At 38.2% G+C, this 22,610-nt stretch overlaps 1 protein-coding gene across 20 annotated transcripts in view; it reads left to right on the forward strand.

Moving 5' to 3' along the window:
- LOC100716784 (myomegalin) overlaps nt 1–22,610 on the forward strand; it is a 245,631-nt gene that overhangs the window by 90,913 nt on the left and 132,108 nt on the right. For 15 of the 20 annotated variants that reach the window (XM_063256623.1, XM_063256611.1, XM_063256619.1 and 12 more), the window contains one exon: nt 12,750–12,860. In XM_063256623.1, coding sequence (XP_063112693.1) covers nt 12,750–12,860 — 111 coding nt within the window. The other 5 variants (XM_063256597.1, XM_063256639.1, XM_063256642.1 and 2 more) reach the window with 2 other exon arrangements.

Below are 22,610 nucleotides of genomic sequence, written 5' to 3' on the forward strand. Positions count from 1 at the left end.
TACCAATCAAAAAGCTAATGAAAGGATTTTCATTTTGGAAGGAATGTAAGAGATCTTTCTTGCTCTTTGGGAATTCTAAATAGTTCAACAGATAACCACCATATATCATGATAAAGACCACAGAGTAGGTACACAGTGGGGTGGAAGAGCTCAGAAGGGGCCCTTGAACAGGCTTTAAGGGCCCTTAGGCTTCCTTTAGTGGGATACGTCTGAGTTAATTACTAAACCGTGAGCTGGGGTTAAAGTCAGAGCTGGATGAGGAGTGGCATTCCATGTTAACAGTGTTACCTGTGCAGCAGCATCCCTTCAAAACTGCCTTCACTTCTACAGAAGGGTTGAGAAAGGATTATTGAAAATCTTAGGCAAAAGTTGAGACCCTGGAGTGGTGTTTCCCTCCTGAATTTGACTCAGCAAATAATCTGGGTTGAGACAACTGTGGACAAAACCAGGTCCTGATGGTATCAACTGGGCCAGACTGGTGGAGAATCTACTTTGAAGCCTAAGCTCCCACTGTGGCTCAACTGTCCTTTCTGCCACACATTTCATTTTGTTTGCAGCATGATGCCCAACTGGGTGATCTATTTTTGGTGGCCAGGAAAGCTGTTATTTGTTTTGTTTTTATATAGTTCAGAGGGCTCCAGTGTGATTATGATGACGACATTTTGTTATTCCAGGATTGAGGGTGGTGTGGGTGTGTATCTATGGTGGAGGGGCAGCGGGATCATCGTCTGACTTTATTTTTTATGTACACGCTGAGGTTGCCTAAGATAGAGTTTATTTATCAACCATTGTCAGCTTTCCCCTCACCATGCCCATTATTTCAAGAAAAAGCTGTGGAGGACAGCTAGTGATGTGCTCCTGAGTTTTAGGAGAGAAAATGGAATGGCATTAACAATTTTATATCTAAAAAACTACAGAACTTCAGGCATTCTACTGAAATTTTCTTTAAAGAGTATTAAAAGGGCATTTAAAAAAATTAGTTTGTTGTGAAATCCCAAAAGAAAGAACCAGGTCTTTGTAGCAGCACTCTTTCTGAAGCAGGTATCAGTAGTTGACTCCTGGGACACTGGCAGAAGCTTGTGTTGGGGAGAAAGTGTTGATGAGTGGAAGACGAAACCAACTGATTTTCATTGACGTTTTTCTTGATAGAATGTAGTGCATAAACATGTATATTCATCAGGGCAGCATAATTGATATGTTTTCTTTTTATGTCAAAACATAGAATGGGTAGTACATTTCAATCTGTTTTATCTAAGGATTATAACAAATGGTTACCTTTTGATAAAATATAATAATCTATGAGTACTCAGTAGTGAAAGGAGATACTTTATGTAGCCTTTCCAACTGGGACCCACAATCTAATGGATGAAACATCTAGACATGGTCAGTTTTAAGCCATTTGTCTTTTGTGGGGGAAGGTTTTTTGTTTGTTTGTTTTTTGTTTTTGGTTACAGTTCTCACTTATGTAGCCCTGGTTAGCCTCCAACATGCAGCAGTCCTCCTGCCTCTGCTTTCCAAGTGCTAGGATTATAGGTATACACCACCATGCCCAGCTAAGTCATTTGTCTTCAACTAAGTTGAACTGAACTTAGCTATAGCAAAATATCACACACACACACACACACACACACACATACACACACACACACTTTTGTAAAAGGCAAAGGATTGAGCAATTTACTTTTTCCAGTTTTCTTTCTTTCTTTTCAAAGTAACAGATTTTTTGAAATATAATTTACATAAAACTATGCAATTTGCCTTTTATAGTATACAACTCACAAACGTGTACAATCATCGCTACTGTCTAATTCCAGAACATTTTATTCACCTGAGAAAGATATGTAATACTCATTGACAGTCACTATTTCCTTCTCCCAGCCCCTAGAAACCACTAATCTCCATTTCCCTCATTCTCAACAAACAAATTCTCAACCCTTTAGTGTCTATCTTGTTTCACATTTGCATAATGTTTTCAGGTACATATATATACATATATCAGTATTACATTTCTTTCTATGGTTGGTATGAATACAGTATACTAAATTATATTTATTAATTTCCACAGGTCAGTGACATTAGGGAGATTTCTATTATTTTGCTATCATGCATAATACACTGAATATTTTGTAAACAGGTTTTGATAGGGCCACATGTTTTTGTTTCTCTTGGGAGTATGGCTGGGAGAAGAATGTTAGATCATCTGGTACCTTTCTATTGAGCCTTTTGAGGGCCAGCTTTGGTTTTTTTATCTTGCAAATGGAGAAAATTATTTTGTCAGAGGCACAGGTTATCAGGTTTTCCATAGGTGCAAGGAGGATAATTGCAGTTAGGGATGCTTTCTGGGAAGATGCTGGGGTCCAGAGGTTGAAGGGGATATACCTTAATATTCACAAGTGAACCCTAGACTCATGGGACACACATGATTTCATGACTGAGGCCCTGATAAGGCTGCAATATGGAGTCCAGCTGTGGAAAGTTGTGGTGTGTGCTCTTCCTCTTTCTAAATGAGCAGGTCAGCCAACATTTTGATATCTCTCTTTTCTAGGCAATAGAGACAATAATATATAGGTTTTTTATTTCTGAGATTGTAGCAAAGACACAATGAAGTAATATAGATGGAGGTTGTGTGTATTGTCAAATCCTAGGTGAGTTATTATTGCACTGAACACATGTCAATTGTATGTTTAGTTTTCTAACATGAGTCTAAGTCATTAAAAACAGCCAGAAACTAAGCTTTGGTATTTGTGTAGCTCTGATTCTGTCAAAACAGTGTAGAGGTCTCAGACATACATATATTAGGAAAAAAAATACATGTATATGAAAGAAATCAATCACCCTTTCCCATTTGCCCCATCTTTTACTTGTCCATCTCCCTCAATCAAAATCAAATTGTGTTCCTAGGTTATATTTCACTGGGTGCTAAAGAGTAGGAAATACCTCCAACTATTTCTTTTGCCATAACTGGTTTGAAAATATGACAATTAGAAAAGTTAAAGTTTAAATAGCCTATTGAGACCATCTCTGGGTCCCAGTATTCATTTTGTTTTGGAAATATGGTGCACTTTGTACTTGCTTATCTCTTCCTGCAGCAAAAAGTAGCCAGACAAAGAAATACATGAAAAAATGTTCAACGTGACTGATCATTCAAGAGATGCAAATTAAAACAACACTGAGATTCTATTTCATTCCAGAAAGAATGGCTATTGTCTAGAAATCAACCAGTAACAAATGTTGGCAGGCCAAAGGAACCCTTTTATTACTGGTGGGAGCACTACTATGGAAATCAATGTGGAGATTCCTCAAAAACCTAAATTGGAGGTTCTATTTGACCAAGATTTTCTCCCTCTTGGTATTTTTCTGAAAGTATGATTGCTTCATATTGCAGCAATATATGCACACCCTTGTTTATAGCAGTACAACTGCTAATAGCTAAATCTTGGAAACAACCCAAATGCCCATCAATGGATGAATGGATAAAGAAGATCTAGTTTTTTTTTTAATTTAAAGAGAAAAATGAAACAAAACAAAACAAAACAGTAAAAGGCTACAAGTAATACAGAATTTCAAGAGAAAGAATATACAGTAAGAATTTACTAGTTAATAGATTACATATTGTCATCTCAGAAACAGTTGTCCAGGTTACAAAATTAAAGCATACAAAGTGGATATTAATACAGTGAGATTGCAGACAGTTCTGTTCAATGATCCAACACAAACTCAGTAATATGGTTTTCTATCCTACACACTTAAATATACTTGCAGTTATAGCCTTTAGATCTCTTTCTTTCCTCTCTTTTTTATGCTAACAATCACACATTTTGGGTTCCATTACTCCCACAGTGATGATCTAGTTTTTTATATAGAGGAAGTAGTAATATATCATAAAGAAGGATAAACTTAAGACATTTCTAGGTAAATTAAGGTACCTTGAGGCCATACTCTAGGGTGAAATAAACACAAATCAAAGGGGGGAACAGGGGAAGGAAGTGGGGGAAGAAAGAAAGGGAAAAGAAAAAAATAGAACAGAAGATATGGAGGGGAAGAAGGGTTGAAGGGAGAGGAGGAGAATGGGAAAAAAGCATCAAGATATATGATATACAGGAACAAATTCTCCATGATAAACGTTATTGTTCTGTATATCTAAAATGTACCAATAAAACTAACTTAAAATAGTAAAATAAAATGAGACAATAAAGAAAGTAAGAAAAATAGATAAAAGCCAGAGCTCTCAGTCTGAGCAGATAGATTCTCATTGCCTTTGATAGCTACCGATAAGCTTGTGGATATTCTGAGATTCATTAAAAACTTGGTAAGTGTATTATTCATCTCTCCCAAACTGGGACAAAAAGCTGACACCACAATCTAAAGGAGGAGAGGTTTATTTTGGCTCACAGTTCCAGAGGTTTAAGTCCACAGTCAGTCTTGCTCCAAGGCAGAAACACCACAATGGGAGGGTGTGGCAGAGAAAAATGGAAAGATCCATAGAGAAAAGGGCTGGGGATGAGAATGTACACTTCCAGGTAATGCCCCGGAAAGCTACTTCTTCCCCAAGACTCCAGCAACACATTCAGCTGTGACCTCCTTGCTTAGGTTGGTGCCCCATGACATGATCAGCTTCCAAAAGCTTCATCTCTCAACATGTAAACCTTTGGGGGAGGACATTTTTGATCCAAATCATAACAATAGGGTTGTTTCTATAAGGAAATATGATTCAAACGTAGAATATCAGGATGACCAAAATCTTAAAAATCCTATCTAGCAAACATGTAAAGACTTTAACCATAACCCTGACAAGTGGTTCTTTAGTTTTAGTCACATCCCTTTTGTGACAGGAAAGTTATTTTCTTTTATAATATGTCTTGTTCAAAGTTTGATGTTTAAATGTATGGGTATAGTAGGTCAAGTTCTCTAGCAGAGAGAACTCTAGTAGAAAATATATCCCTATATCCAGTCGATTACATTGTCCTTCTAATTCCTTATTGCATTCCAAATAAAATAATTTTTAAATTACCAACTATTTCACAAACAATAAGAATGTGCAAAGAATCAGAAAAAAATTATCCATGCATCCATTATCCAAATGTTAACAAGCATTATTTCCACTGTTTGCCTCAGATGGAAAAACAAAAGCATTACAGATATGGCTGGCTCTCTTGGTTGCCTCTCTAGATTCCAATATCCTGACTGCTCTCTTGTCATCAACTGTTATTCTGTAATTGTTCCCATGTCAAAGAATTAGAGAATTGTGGAGCTGGGATTTGAACCTCTGTTCCCTTGGTTCAAAACCTATTGTTCTTTCCACAATTTCATGCTTCCCTACTAAGGTAAATGTTTACAATGTGATCATAGTAATTGTCTATTTGTAAATAAAATATCAAGGTTTATTTAAAACATTTTCTGCTCCCCTACTTACTGTGTTAACTACTTAAAAATATTTTCATTTCAAGGATTATAAAAGTATGAATCATTAGATATCAAATCAGCAGGGTATAAGTTGTACAAATTTTATTATATTTGAAAAGAATGTCTGCTAAGATGGTCAATTATTTCTAGTCGAGTGGAACTTCATTTTTGCAAAACAGATTAGTAAGAGATTAATATGTTTTTAATGTTTTTAATAACTCTATTATAAGAGCTATGGGGAGGTCTAAGAAAACGTTGAGCTATGTTTTTAAAGGCTGACTTGACAGTTGGTTATGTTAATGTAGCATGACATACAACAGCTGGGTGGTAATCCTGCTACTATTGTTGGCATTGATTGAGTCATTATTTCAATCTTATTTCCAGTCTGGACTCATACATTATGGGAGAGGTGGAAAGAAATTATGTGAGAGCCATTAATGTTTGGGAGAAAACATTTTGAGAGAGGGATAAAGATTTGATGTATTGCGGGAAAAACAAAAAAGACAGAAGCACCGTCCCTCATGGGAGGAATCTGCAGTGTTTCAACTGAAAAGTAAATAAACAAGATAAAAGATAAGCAGTAGAAACCGCACAGCCAAGCTTGCAGGCAGTCCTGGCCCTCCCCTTAACCCTGTCTACAATGCGAGCTGGAGTTGCCTTGAGAACTAGACTTGAGGCCCCTCTCCCTGACTTTCAGGTCTCCTCAGTATGATTCTTCAGGTTCCGTCATCCCTGCTCCTCAATTCCAAGATGCTGCATACCATTGCTTCAGTACAGTCGGTCCTCTGCACCTTCAGTAGGTTCCTTCTCCCCAGACTATTTCATCTTCTTCCACCAGCTTGTTCAAGGTGCTTTGTCCTTTTAGAACAGCAAGGCCAGTTCTCTGTGGAGCATTCTCAGGTGACCTCTCCTTCATAATTTTTACAATTATTTCCTGTTTGTACAGTTCATACTGTCTTCTGATTATAACTGTTCATTTTTATCCCCCATTTGTGCAGCACGCATAGAATGTCCAGATTCTGTATTAGCATGCGTTTGACAGAATATTTTATTTATAAAATAATCTTTTTATAAGGTGGAATGCCTTCAGGTAAGCTCTTTATCCCAAAACATCTACCTAATCTCATATTCAGATGAGTTTTATTATAATTAAATCCAACAAAGGAGTCAGTGGGTTAAGTATCCAACAAATATTTAATGCGTGCTAATTATGCTTCAGAGACCATTATTATTTTGTTGGTGACCAAACACTGAAGAAAATAGCACAAATCTTTTCTTTCTTATGGAGTCTACATGCTAGTGGCTAGAGACAGACAAGACACAAAACAAATGAATAAAAATAGTATTTTAGAAGGCAACAGTGATTGTCTTAATTACTTTTTTCATCGCTGACATGAAATACCGTACACACAAAGCTGAGGGAGGAAAGGTTTATTTCACTCAAAGTCTGTAGAGGTTTCAGTCCCTAGTTGGCTGGCTCCATGCAGGGTGGTATGGCAAGAGAGGCATGGTAGAGGCTGAGCAGTTCAAGAGAGGCAGAAGGCAAAGAAGGGAGGTAACACGCAGCAAGCAGCGAGCTCTGGCCCTCTTTCTGCCCCCGATGCTCCATGTAGGCTACCTGCCCTTAGGGCACCCTTAGCCCTACCCAGAACTATGTCAAACCAACTGGTGGACTAATTTAGTAAACGCACACTCCTGATCCCAGCATCACATACTTAATCTCAGCATCATGCCCTGTAGATCCAGCCACCTCTGAAAAAACCTCACCTATGACCACTTGGGGCTTCGCAGGCACATTTAGATTAAGTACCAATGGTGATACAGGAAAAAAAAAAAAGAGCACAATGAAAGGGATGTGGCCTGCTGGGATGAGGCATGGGGTAGGTTATACCTTTAAATAGAGGATCCCTTTACTGAGAAGCTGACATTTGATCATAGATGAAGGCAAGGACATAAAAAACTTCAGCTATGTCATGTACCTGTACCAGCTTTCCCTGATTAATGTAATCATTATGTGCAAACAGGTTCTAATAAAAACAAAAAATTTTTAAAAAAAGATGAAAGTGAGGAAGAAAATTTTGCAGCTATATATAGGGACTTACTGATTGTGAGAAAGAATGAAGGGAGCCAATGTGACTGGAACAGAGTGCAGGAAAGTAGCAGGAAAAGAGTACAAAGTTCATCGGAGGAGAGGACAGAAGAGACGCTCCTGTCATGCAGGGCCTTGGCCTTATGGGCTGAGGAACCACATCACCCTTCACTCTCAGACATGGACTCATAAAGGTCTCCGGCAGAGGAGAGACCACTCAGGTTTTAACAGGGACCCTCTGATCCTGTGCTCAGAACAGACTACAGAGGGACAAAGGTGGAAGCCAGGAAACCAGTAAATGGGGTGACTTAGATAACTCGGGGGAGAGATGATGTTGTCTTGGTCCAGGGTGGTAGAGGTATCAGTGGGAGTGATGTTATATGAAATATATGTAGGGAAATTGTATTTATTAGAAATAATAAGGTTGCAGACTGATGAAATGATGTGTGTAAGAGAAAATGAGTCAAGAATGATTTAAAAGTTTTGAGCCAAACAAGTAGGAATATTGAATTGTTACAAATTGAAATAGGGTCCAGTGAGACATGAACATATTTATTGGAGAGGTGGTCAGGAGTGTAGTGTTAGCATCACAGATGTGAAATGTTTATACTCAAGTGGACATTGTAATAAGTTAGATATAAATAGAAGTTTGGGGATGATATCATGGTAGGCTTATTGTACATTTGGAATTACATGTGGGCAAAATATCATTTCTCTACAATTGCCATTCTAGCAAATGTAGTTTTGTTGGAGCTAGTACAACAAATCTTTCATGCTGTTAGAATAATATAGGCAAGCTAGTCCATAAATAACAAAGTAGACGAGCAAAACATCTACTACTTATGGATTACTTATTTATTCACTAAGGCCACAAATATTCAGGTAGTGCACTGTAAATACTATGCAAAGAGAGTACAAAAACACAGAATACTTCTTGCTGGCCCTAAAAACACTCTTCTCTGTTCAAGGAAATTAAGAGGCTATGACAGCCTCTGTGACTGCACTGGTGTCATAGGCTGTTGTGGAAGCTACAGGAGTAGATGAAGACAATAAGCCACTGGCCCTTTCCTTGGGCAGCTTTAGACTAGAGGGGAGATCAAACACATGGAACATCACATAACTAAACAGTGTGAGTAATCCTCCAGAATAACAAAAGCAATACCAAAGGCAGCATATAAATGCTGGTAATGTTACTCTCTGCCACAGGAGGAATTCAGAAAAGGAGGTTGGCTAGGGTAGCAGGGAGGCTTTGCCCGGATGGAATCTGAACTAAAATTTGAAAACAAACTGGGCGTGGTGGTGCATGCCTATAATCCAGCACTTGGAAGGCTCAGGCAGGAGGATTACTGAGTTTGAGGCTACCGAGTGAGTTCAAGTCCAGCCTGAACTGCATAGAGAGACTGTCTCAAAAAAGACGCACACACACGCACACACACACACACACACACACACACACATACACACAGCTAAGATTTGAAAACAAAAAAGCGGATATCTTCCTAGAGAAGTGATGGGATTTTCCTTTTATTTTAAGAGTGATGAGATGCCTATGGTTTTTTATTTTAAAGCAAAAAAACAGAAAAGAAAAGAGACATACAAACAACAACTACAAGAACAACAAGATGATAGGAATTAAACAATGGTTGTTATCTTGAAAAGAGTTGTTTAGATTATCAGATAGGTATACAAAATTGATCTAATCATGTGAGTATTAACTGTTGTTTTTCAAGAACTAATAGATTAGTAGTATAATCATCTTAGCTAGTTTATGTATATATAAACAAATTTATAACTTTTTCTTTTTCTCCTTTCCCCTATTCTAGCTAAGACATGCCTATAGTTTTAAATTAAGGAGATGACAGGCTATATTTAAGTTTTGAAAACATTGCTTTGGCTATAACCTGAACAGATGGTGGGTGTGGATTTCAGTAGATGTGATAGAGACTATTGCAAAAGCGTTTGTTATGAAGTTTGTAAGGACAGGACATTACAGTTGAGCTTTCTAGTAAGAATTGGACAGAGAGAGAGTTCTTGGGTGAGAAGGCTAATCTTAGAGACTTGGGGTTGTTGAGAGATAAAAGTTACTGTACAAAAAAGTGAGTGAAAGCTCTAAAGGAGGAAATGTGAAAAGAAAGCAGAAGGCAAAACACTTGCCATCATTTAAAAAGTTGGTCAAAAAACAGACAAGAGGGCTGGGGATTTAGCTCAGCAGCATAAGCGCCTGCCTTGCAAGCAGGCAGTGTGAGTTCGATCCCTGGTACCGATAAAAATGAAAAAGACAAAAACAGACAAACAAACAAAAAAACACAAAGAGCTAGACAGGTGGAAGGACAAGTTATCATAGGCACGGAGTACAGAGGCATAAATGTATAGAGAAGTCCAGGTTTGATAAGAATATCTTGCATTCTTATGCAGTTTTATTTCCCTAAAAGCTTTATTAAATTATCTTACATGATAAAGGAATCCAAGTAGTCAAACAAAGCATGATTAATCTAGGATGTAGCATCATGGACCCACTTGAACAAGATGGAACTGATAATAATTGGGTTATCCCTCTTAACATTAGCAGGAAAGGGCCTTAAAAATTATCCTACTTTCAAACAATTTCATTATATAAATGAGTCCAATTAGATCTACAAAGGTGTGTACCTCAAGGTCACACAGGTATTTAGCAACAGAACTGAAACCAGAAAAGATTTTTATTTACATTTTTATTTTTATTTGACATGAAGTCTCACTGCGTCACCAAGGTTGATCGCAGACTCCTAGGCTCAAGAAATCCTCTTGATTCAGCCTCCAGAGTACCTGGTACTACAGGTAAACACTGTCATGCTGGCTTAGAGAAGTATGCTTTTATTTAGATTTTTCTTCCCATTCTAAGCTTATTTATTCTAAATGTAAAATTCAGATGAAGATAGCTAAATGAACTTTATCTTTTTTATTTTAAAAAACAGAAAAAAGAATAGAAATGATATAGAATTTCAAAAAAGTAGGAAATCAACACTATTAAATTAATATACTGTATATTGTTATCTTAAAAGTAGTTGATAAGGTTACAAGATTTAGGCATGAAAAATATGATCAAACAATAAAAGCACAAACTGTTCTTTTGGATGAACTAACAGAGATCAGTAGTATAGTTATCTATTTTGTATATATACATACATATATATGTATACAAACATATATATAAATATTTATATATATAATCTCTTTCCTTCCTTTTCTCCTTTCCCCTATCCTAGCTCTTTCCTTTTGAGCACTTTCCTTCTCTTTCATTATCACAGTATCGTGTGCTAAATGAACTTTAAGTGTGTGGATTTATTTTTAAAACTGGGGAGTACTTTGGCTTACGTTATCAACTGTGTAAGGAAAGAAATGTGTTTCCTAGTTGCAATTCAAATCAATTTAGAAGAAAGCACAGTTCTAATTCTGCCTTACTTAGGCCATTTGATTCACTCAAACTTTTTCTTTCATTTAACTGCTAATGAAACTTTCTCTGATGTCACCCACTAAGACTTGATCACTCTTTCTTCTGGGTTCCTATAGAATCCATGTTCTTCATGCTGCAGGTTGAAATGTGTCAGCCATCCATGAAATCAATTAAGCACATCACTGCCATAAAGAGAAACAGACCAGAAACTATCAGAGTACATCACACAAAATAGTGGTAACAATTACTTTGCTAAATGATTGTTTCAGTTAAGAGAGAGAGAGAGAGAGAGAGAGAGAGAGAGAGAGAGAGAGACAGAGAGAGAGAGAGACAGAGAGACAGAGAGAGAGAGAGAGAGAGAGAAAGAGACACAGAGAGAGAGAGTGTGTGTGTGTGTGTCCTGGTCTGCAATATAAAATGCAAAAAATTTGAAAAAACACAGGTTGGTAGTGTAAAGCACATTTTAACACACAGTGATCAGCTGTGTGGCCACTCACCTCTTTAAAAGTTGGGATTGTTTTGATCTTTTATCCCCATGCAATGGTCTACCTGTTAGGTACTAGAAAGTGTTGACTACAATCATTATAAAGGTTTATGGGAAAAATGAAAAGCCAGTGGATTGGAGAAGTGGGGACTTAAATTCAGTGTTACGTTTTAAAGTTTCCTTCACTATGGAGGTTCACATTAAATTTTCCAACCTGATATTACTGAAGTGTGTTTGTTATCTGTGCTGCCGGGTTGTCTCTGAGTCACCTTCAACGTCCCATGTGATGTGATATAAATAACACTTCCTGCTAATGTTGCAGCTGTCACTCAAGGATCTTAAATTGCTTTATGAACAGGATCTGGTGATGAGTGCATGGCTCCACTTGGCAGGTGCCAGAGCTAAGCACCAGTGAGTGGCTGAATCTCTGGGCTCCAGGCTGCCGGCTCCCTCTCTCTGATCCTCCCACACCCTCTGCTCCCAATCTTCCCTGGAGGGAAGCCCTCTGCCTTGCCTCTTGTGTGAGCTGTTGTGACTGGTGTACAGGTTCCACTCAGCTAGAAGATTTGCTCTTTTATTTGAGGGTGACAGTATGCATGGTGGGTGGAGCGTGGATAGAGGCCATTCGTGTAAACTGCCTCTGAAACTGAAAACTACCAAGAGAAAAACTGGGAAAAAGGGAATGAGAGACTCCCTAGTTACCTATGGCAGATTTGCACCTGACAGAAAAGAAAGCTAGACTTTGGTCACCCTGTGTGGGCCATTTTGTCTATGAGTACTCTTTGCAGTAGCAACCTTGTTTCTCTCCTCAGGTTCGTTTGGGTTTCATGGTCCAGATCAGTCACCAGGAGCTTCAATACCTCCCACCCCTTCCCCACCCCTTTATTTTCTTCCCCTCTGTCCAGCCCGATGCCACCTTGAATGACTCTGCTGCCCCATTTCCTGGAAGCGGCAAGGGGTCAGCCCTTCTCTTTTCTGAGAAGCTGTTAACTGCCTGCGCTTGGGCTGCGAGGCTCCAGTGCATAACAGCCCAGTGGGGCCTGGAGTCGGGTTACACCACTTGTGTGCAGTTCACACAGCATTTTCCTCGGCAGGGATTCCACAAATATCTCCCTGAGGTAAAAAAGGAAAGTGCGCTAGGCACCAGCACCCAGAGCCGGAGCCCAGTCCCAAGTCCCGAGAGAGGCCAGCCAGGGCGATGTCGCCTTAGCCTCCGGTGCCCAGCCGGCAGCTCCATGCCACGGTGCAGACACGCTGCCTTCCAGGGGTGAGGGGCCACCGGGCATGCTCCTCCCCATGGGCTGCCCACCATGTCTAATGGATATCGCACTTTGTCCCAGCACCTCAATGACCTGAAGAAGGAGAACTTCAGCCTCAAGCTGCGCATCTACTTCCTGGAGGAGCGCATGCAACAGAAGTATGAGGCCAGCCAGGAGGACGTCTACAAGCGGGTGAGTGAGGGGCGCCGGGCCGGGGCTGCGGGCCGGGCTGCTGTGCACTCCAGGCTTCCAGACTGTGCTGCGCTGGTCAGCCAGAGACGCAGGATTCTGTGCCTGCCACCTTATCGCCCTGTCACCTGGGCTGCACGAGCCCAGGGCACCTCTCCTGTTCCTGTTTTTGACTGTCCTCCCCTGTGAAAGGAGGGCACTTGATTGAATCCAAGCCTCTCCAACCTAGTTGTGGCAACCATGCCTAACAGTCACCACGAGCTGCCTTCAACTAGAGATTCCATGCTTCTTCGACCCAGGGAACCAGGGATTCTAATTTAGTAACGGGAGGAAGAAGCAAGGAAATTTGCATTCTAAACTAGTAGTGAGAGGTGACTCTGGCAGGTGGTTTAGGCTGCTTTTAGCTTTGGATGAGGAAGGGGAAGCTGCTATGGGGGAAAGGGCAGGCCTGAAACAGTTCTTTCTTTAAGAAATGCATGTTTGTTTTTGAAAAGGACTAGGTAGGTAAGTTTTAGAGGCTTAATCTGAGCCATTTTTAGTGGAAGAACTAGTTCGCCTTAGATGAAGAAGAGGACAGCAGCTGGGAGTGGCAGCCTCCTGGCAGGGAGGGCTGTCTTAACTGATGGGTCACAGTGGGTTGGTGAGCTGAGGAGGAGATGAGACAGCATCTATAAGGGACTTTAAGCAATAGGCTACAAGGATTAAACTCTCCATGATCGCCACAACACTGATTTCCTTAGGCCTGAGTGTCTGAGGAAGAGGTTCTAAAGGGGCCAAGGAACATGGACTGGTTGAGTCAGACTTTACTGGAGATTCTCAGTCCCCACCTATTTCCACCAGAGCATAACATAAGTGTCATTTTGTATGTGTACCTTGTCCTGCCCCAAAGAAGGCTGGAAAGTCTAAAGGTTGCTACAACATCTTGCTTCTGAGAAACAGCTGACATCCAGGAAACCTAGTGATTATTTCATAATATCCGTTAATTAAATGTGGGGGAATTTAGTCCTGTTGCCCATCTTCCTGAATTTCTATGTTTAACCTGAATTTTCCTGACCTTGGCCCAGGCTCACCTTTCATCTTTTGAGGCTATGCTGTGAATGTCTCAGTGCAGCTGCCAGAGGCCTGAGGGGCTTAATAACTCAGAGGGATGGAGAGAAGGAAGGCAGGAGCGGCAGACTTTGCCTCAGGATAGGAACACTGAACACATTTGTTCATTATACAGAAAGAGGAAATTTTCCTTTTAATTCATTCCAAAGCAAGGCAGAAGGGGCAATTTCTTGGGTAATTTGAAAGAAGGGGTTTTCTTTTAGTTTGAATCAACCAACTGCTGGAAACATTGGCCTTACCCTCAGCCAAACCCTAACTATAGAGACTTTGTGTGTCTAGATAAAACTTTGAATGGGATATGAGAGGGCACCATTTGTTTCTCAGAGACGTGTGATTAATGAGATGGTAGGCACTGCACAGGGCATGAGGGGAGTGGATCACAGAATGGTGTCACAAGTAGAGGTGACAGCCTTTTTGCTTGATTCCAATCGTGCCTTGCGGTCTCACTCTGGAGGTAGAAATGGCCCTAACTCTGCCTATTCTTAATTGTGAGAGACTAGTCAGACAGCTATTGTGTTGTGTGACGTAAAGGAATTCAAACACCTGTATCTTCTTCTTTCTGATCTCAGCAAATCTTTGTTCAATCTGCCTATCATATTTCTGTCCTTATCTATTTGAAAAGCACTAAAAGCTTAGGCTAAAATGTTCTTAGTAGTTGGAAAGTAGAACATAAGAGGTCATTTTCAATTATTAACACCATAGTTGAAATGGGTCTATCATCCTATATAGGGATGAGGTATTGATAGAAACCAGGACAGTTGTGTTTAAATGGAAGGACTAGAGTTTAGGAACCACTACATCAGGAGCCCTAGTCAATCCAGGGACCTACCCAACTGACTTAACCTCTCTGAGCCTGATGTAACATTAAGAACCAGCATTAAAACAGGCATAGTGGTGCACTCCTGTAATCTCAGCTCTTGGGAAGCTGAAGCAGGAGGATTGTTGCACATTTGACACCAACCTGGGCTACAAAGCAAGCCCTAGGCCAGCCTGAACTGCATACTGAGACCCTGTCTCAAAAAGACAGAGAAAAAAAAAAGAACCAGCATTAAGAATAATGCCAGAGGCACTAAAAATTATTTATTATGTGAATAAATAGCCATGAAGATGCAGTAAAAGCACATTGTAAATTTAATAGCATCATAGAAGCACTTTGTAAACATAATAGATAGTTATGATATTTAAAAATTAAGTAGAGGCTTGACTTTCTAATGTCACCATCACATATTCTCATGGATGTTTCTTATCTTCACATTTGTAATTTACATCACGATTCCACAAGGTGAGAAAAGCTAATGGCAGCCGTGTTGATGAAGAGACACAAGAGTGCATGCCCACCACCACTCAGGTGGTCTAGAGGAAAATTTAGAGTCCTGTTTGGTCACCAAACTTAGCTTGGTTTTTCTTTAGCTTTGTAAGGGTATTTGTTCAAAAGTACATATTATATTAAAAAACTTAAAAAATCACTCCCAGCTGAGTCATAATTGGCAAAAATTTAAACACTATGCATAATAAAGCCAAAGTTACGTGAAAACCTAGGAATAACAGCTTTAAAGTAAGTTAGTAAAAAAGATTCAAGGTTTCTCTTTTAGACTGTTCAGAGACTTGAGAAAAAAACTTAAGAATCATACCAATTATGGATTAATAACATAGTATCAAATTGTACATATAAGTTGATTTTTTTGAGACCAACTTTTTTTCTTGAGGATTTAAAGTAAACAATCCTTAAAGCTTCAGGTTTTGTAAATATCAATTTTTTCTTAAAAAGGAAGAGGCCACTCTGAGCACGGATAAATGAAGACATACACTGACATTACTGGGTACCACTGCCACCTCTTGGTAGCAAATGATAATTGTGGGGTTAGTTTTCGGGGGGGTCACAAATTGAATATTGTATATAAGGCAAGCTAGGAAAAATCATTGCAAGACGTATATGGTAGCTCCTGATTCTGGAGCAAAGGAAAGTGAGAAAATGCTTGGAGGGTTTCACAGCTGGGGATGGCCACCTCCTAGGGATACTGGCTTGTTAGCCCCTCTGACTGCAGCTGCTGTGATAAGTAATTTCTGGGTGGCAACTTGGCTGACTTCCTTATTGTTATTACCTAATCCTGAATCTTCTCTGAGTCTGCTGCTACTAGAAACATACCTGACCCTGGAATTTGTGAAATCCACTGCTGTGCAGTCAACACCCAGTCCCCAAACAGCATGCAAGGCCACCATCTATTGTCTTCTACAATCTATTGTACCACAATGATGACAGACTTGTTCAATATGTGTGAATTTATTATTTCTCTTAAGTTCCTTTGAAAAGGTCAAGAGAAAAGGAATGTTGTGATCCTATACCAGATAGAATCAATGCTTAATTATGACGTACAATAATTGCTGTTGGAAAGTTAGACTATGTGGTTTTCAGATAGGAGCTCAATTAGGGTCCATTGTTTTATGAAGCTTGAGCTGTCTAATCTCTTTGAGATTGAAAATTCTTTGGCTTTCTTGTCTTTGTGATTGGATGATCTTTTTCCTGCGCAGTCTTTGAGGTTTGTATACAATATATTTCTGTAGCTATGGTAAACACTTTAGTGATTTACTTGGCTTCCAGATTGTCACCTTTTCTACAGTAAGAACTAAGAGCCTCAAAGAAGTGGCAAGGAGTTTTGGCTCTGCCATTCACTATCTGTGTTAACTTGGGAAGATGTCATGTGTCACGTGACAATGTTTCATTGTTGAAGGACCACATATATGGTGATAATTCCATAAGATTTTAATGGAACTGAAAAGTTCCTATTGCCTAGTGACTATGTGCTTGTGGCAATGCTGATATAAGCAAACATATTGCTCTGTCAGTATATAAAATATATCATATACAATTATGCACAGTAATAATACTTGGTAATGATAATCAACAACCATGTTACTGGTTTGTGTCTTTATGATGTGTTTTATCATTATTTTGGAATATATGCTTCCCACTGATAAAAAAAAAATTAAACCGGTACAACAGCTTTAGGAAGATCCTTTAGGAAGAATTCCAGAAGAAAGTTATACTATCACAGGAGATGACTACTGTGTATGTTATTGCTCCTGAAGACCTACTAGTAGATGAGATGTAGAGGATGTACAGGTGAAAGACAATGACACTGATTATCCTGATCTTGTGCAGGCCTAAGCTAATATGTTGTGTCTTAATTTTTAACAAAAAATTTTAAAGAAAACTTTACAGGATAATAGGTAAAAACATATTTTGTACAGCTGTATAGTGTGTTTCTGTCTCATTACAAGAGTCAACAAATTATAAAATTAAAAAGTTAAAATGTCATAGTAAACTCAGGTTAATTTATTATTCAAGAAAGAATATTTTAAAGAGAAGAAGAAAAAAGGAAATAAAAGTTTCAAATCAGGCTTGAGAGTAACAGTAATTAGAAAGATTTTTTTGTATAAGTTTAGTGTAGCCTAAGTGTACAGTGTTTATAAAATCTATAGAAATGTAGAGCAGTGTCCTAGGTCTTCTCATTCACCTACCACTCATTCAGCCAGAGCAGTTTGTAGTCCTGGAAGCTCCATTCATGGTAAGAACTCTATAAAAGTCTACCATGCTTTATCTTTTATACTTTTTTTTTACTGTATGCTTTCTATGTTTAGATATGTTAGATACACAAATACTTATTATTGTGTAACATGTTCCCCAGGTAACCTTGTTTTGTACCTTCAGCTTTGGTGTGAGTACATTCTCTGAAGTTCATACAATAGTGAAACTGTTTAATAACATATTTCCCAGGATGCATCTCTAATATAAGAACATATGACTGTACTATAATTTCTCTGAGCTGAGGTAGGTGTGGTAATATCTGTGTTGAGTCCAAGGTAAGATTAAATGAGCCAATGAGTTGAATGCAACACAATGCCTACCACTCAGTAAGACCTCAACAAATATTCACCATTATTGTGACAACCTGAGACTTGCCAGAATTATGCTGTAAGTCCCTCTACTTGACCCATTTGCTCTGGATCATTTTTTACTTCAAATAAGTTTCTTTTCCCTCAGTAGTAGATTTCATACTGTTTTTCTTAATTCTCTGTTTTAGTTTGCCTGGTTATAAGTAACATAATTCAACTGTCCCTTCTTGCAGAAAATTGACCAACATCCTTGGATATAAATGTTTCTTAAACATAAAGTACAACAAAAGTTGTACATTTATTTTTGGCTTGCTTATTTATTTTCTTTAGCCCTAATATGATATTATTTTAAGGTTTCAGGCAATATGGTGAGTCCCAGCATGCATACAGATTTACTGAACTCAGCACTTAGAGACTCGGGGAGATTCAGGATACAGATTTAGAAATCTTCATTTGAATCAGTGCAAGACCAACAGAAAAAGATGAGTATCTGAGAGTTTGTCTTGCATCTAGGGGTACAAGTTTTAGATTTAATAAGGACACCTGAATTCTCAATCTTCTTTTTCCAAGCAACATGACCTTGGCCAAGTCACTTAACTTTGGTGGCCTGAGATGTCTAACTTGAAGGCATGAATTCTTGTTCATTACTACTCCTTATGTAAACATTCTGCAGTATCGAAGATGTTAAATAAATGGGAAGTATTGCTGTTTCTATCCTGTGTGCCTGGAGATACATGACTAGAGGGCCTGCATTTTCTCTAGGTACTGTTTAAACTGGCTATTGTGGTTATGGCTATTAGAGTTAGGTTTCCTATAGTTAGTAGACTCTTTTAACAGTGGAATGCCTTGTTTAATTAGTTGCTAGGGTTTTTCATTGTTTTCCTTATATACACTGTAAGAAATTTTCATGGTAGGGAAGGGAGGAACATAAAGAGGCAGAAAAGATTGTATGAAGCGGACTGGTTTTAAACAGTTTTCTGGAATCTGAAGGAACAGGTCCATGTATGTTCATGTATATATTCTCTGTGCCAACTCCTCATTTTCAGATTTCTGACTTCTGTAAAGACACATTTACTCTTTTATTCTTCTTTTTGGGAATGGATGTTAGAAAAATGAGAGAGGCTCCATTCATTAAATATTTGTACCAATTTTTATTGTTGGTTAAAACAGTTTTAACATCTACCTATTCAGATTTTCTGTTTACACACACACATGCAAATAGAAAATAATGAGTATTTATGAAGATTTGGAGAAATTGAAACCCATGTATATTGCTAAAGGAAATATAAAATAGTTCATTTGTGTGGAAATTAGTATGGCACTTCTTCTAAAACTTAAACCGAATTACGTATAATCCAAAGTCTCACTCTAGGTATATACCCCAAAGAAGGGAAAAGAAGGACTCAGATAGTTGCATGCTTATGTTCATAAGAGCAGTATTTACGATAGCTTAACGTGGAAAAATCCTAAGCGTTCACTGACACTTGGAACATGGAAATTACACACAATGGACTAATATTTAGCCTCTAACAATTCTGACACATGCTATAACTTGATGAGCCTTCAGGATATTATGGTAAGTAAAGCCAATCACAAAAAGATGAATCTATGATCCAATGATATGAGAAAATCAGATAATAAAGACAGAAAGCAGAATGGATAGTTCCAAGAGTGGGGATGGAGCAGAGAATTGAAAGTTACTATTTAATGGATACACAGTTTCAGTTTGAAGAATAGTTTTGGAAATGAGTGATTGGTGATGGTTAGATAATAATGTGAATAAACTTAATGCTATAGACACTCAAACATGAATAACAAGACAAACTTTATGTTGTGTGTATTTTATCATATTTCAGTAACTGTCATAGTTCCTTAAAAATAGTGAATCTATTGACCAAAACCAACTTTGCTTTCTGTTCTTAACAAGTTCTTATTTTGTTATAACTTTTAATTAGAATTCATAATACTTTTCTGTTAAGAAAAAGTTTCTTATGAATCCTTAATAATTTTCCACAGTTACTGAGAGACAAATCCCCGCTAGAATTCTGGAGTCTAATTTAATTCTAAACAACTTTTGGTTATCACTTTAACAATATCTACATAATTTATGCTTCTACTTGAACTTATTACAAAGCCTTTTCTTTCTATTAGTTGTGTATATCTATGTTTATACACTAATAGAGAGAGAATGTTATATTTAAAATAATAGACATCCCAAATTTCTGTTTCAAATATTTCCCTTATTTGAAATCACCTTGGCATTCATTTACTTGTCTATACATGCATTAATGTATTCAGTCAAATATCTATTGAATATCTGTTGAGTATGTTGGTTACTACACTGGGTGCTGGTAGAGATAGACCTCAGATAAATAACAGTGATATAATAAGGGTATAATAAGGTGGTATAATAAAGGTAGGTACAGATATACTAGACTGCTAAGAACAATAACATCCATAATCAGCCTCACTGATTATGTGAAGTTTGAATTGAATCTTAAAATCTAAAAAGCACCTTAAGACCATAATGCTAGTAAAATAAATCCAACACACAAGTTTAAATATTGTATGGTTTCTCTTCTGAGAAACTCAAAATGTAAAAAAGAACAAGATAAAAGACAGATAATAGAAACTATGGACATCTTTTTCAAATCGGAAGAGGTTCAGAAGATGGAGAGAGGATAAAGAAAGAATTGAGATGTGTTACGTACATGTACCAACTCCCTGCAAGGAATATAATCACGTATTGCAAACATGTACTAACAAAAGATAAAAATTGAAAAAGAAAGGCAACAATGAATGGGAAAAGGTAATTCAGACCAATGAAACAGAATATACAAAGGCAGAGACTAAAAGAGTTTCATATGCTTAGCACACTTTCCCTGTTCAGTGTGGCTGGAAGATGTGGTATGGAGGGCTTGTGCTGGTGCCAAGAATGAAAGGCTAAGCAGAGCCTTAGATTTCCTCATTCTCTCATTAATAAACGTTCACTGGGTACCTACTGAATTCTTGGTACCATGCTGGAAGTTGAGACTTTAAAAACGAATAAAGCATAAGTGCTAAAATGTAATAAAAAGCACTGATAGAGAAATGTGCAAACTGTAAAGGAACTCAGAGGAAGCATCTGTATCCCAAATGAATAGAGTAGATGGAAAGAAAATCTATAAAAGATTCTTTGAGGAGATGACTCTCGAGCTTTGTCTTCAAAGGAGAATAACCATTATTCTCTCACTGGTACTGGGATGGAGAGAAGGGCGTTTTGCTATAAGTAAAAGCCTGGAGGCAAGAAACTGCAGAGTATGTGCATAGAATATCAATGGTTTTGTGTGGTTGATAAGAGGTATAGAATGAAGCTGAAGGTTAGAGAAGACACAGTCTTTCCTGCCATTTTAAAGACTGTAGACTTTATTCTGAGTATAATAAGGAACTATTGGTAGACATTTAACAGCAGGGAATATGCTTGATTCCTCTGGAAAGTGGGAACACACTAGATTTCTCTTGTAAGTGAGGAAAACAAGAATTCAGGGAGGTAAGGGAGGAGATCAGGAGGACAGATCCACTGAGCAGAACAAAATGAGGGTTTAAAGGAGAGTATGACAGTAAGATTAGAGGGAAGGAACTGATTTTTAAGGTTAAAAGGTAAAATATATACAGGACTTGGGATGAGAGAATTAGGGAAAAAGAATCAAGAAGACTGCCAGATTGATGGCTAAGGCAAATTGGAATCTGGCTTTCCTGATTCTTGGTGTTTAAAATGTGTTAACTGGGCCATGTTTGATACTAACGTCTCTCTAAGCTCTGAAAGTTCTGTGACCCTCAAGTGGCCTCTTTGGATGTTTTCACTTAGTGTAGGTAGTTTCTTCTCCTCTCCTAGTCTTCCCCTATCCCTGACGGCTGCTCAGATGAGAGGTGCCAGCAGAGCCGAGATGGTTTTAGAATTGCCAACCAATGCCAGGGAAATCTAATGCTGCTACCAGGTAGCTGGAGTTATAATTAGCACAGTTACTAGGGAAAAGATGAGGTTCAGTAAACATGGACTTCCAGAGCAACCTTCTCCTACTAGATGAATTTACTTGGTTGTAGAAGAAAAATGAGCATGCATGGGAAGTAGTTTGGGAAAAATCCTCCTTTTAGCCTCCATATAGGCCGTGTTAAAAGTAGCAAGTGGATATGCTAATCAACATCTTGTCTAAGGAAGGAGGAGTGGGGACCTGAAGGGAGATAAATTAAAACATAGAATCACTCTGCAGAACTGGAAGGATGTTGATGATATCTATAATCCCTTTACTTTTAAAGAAAACTTTATCTTAAAATAATTTTAGACTTACAGCAAAGTTACAAAATTAGTACAGAAAGTTGCAACAGGCAATGCCTCTACTGAGTAGATCCTTCAAGATAAAGAGTTAAAAGCCCAGAATGTTAAGTTTGCCTAATGTTACACAGAAAAATAATGCTTAAGCCAAGTCTGGAAACCAGGAGGCCTAACTACCTGCTCCTTGGTCTCCAACAAAAATTCAAGAAATTTTTATGTTTGTGAGAAGTTGTTCTTCCCCTTAGCATTGATAGGATAAAGCAAAATATGCACTCATCACTCAGCATAATGAGTCTGCACTCATGCCTGCTACCAAAACAAAATATTTAGTTCCTCCACTCATGTTTCTCTCCCCATAAAGGGTGTATGTTTTCAAAAGTCACTGTGAATGTTTTCTTTTTTTCTTTTGCTTTGTTTCTTTCTCGGGCTGAGCAAATTCA

This window comes from Cavia porcellus, unplaced genomic scaffold, assembly GCF_034190915.1.
Source record: "Cavia porcellus strain 051 isolate PalLab524CR breed Dunkin Hartley unplaced genomic scaffold, mCavPor4.1 scaffold_1, whole genome shotgun sequence".
In the NCBI taxonomy this organism is placed as follows: Eukaryota; Metazoa; Chordata; class Mammalia; order Rodentia; family Caviidae; genus Cavia; species Cavia porcellus.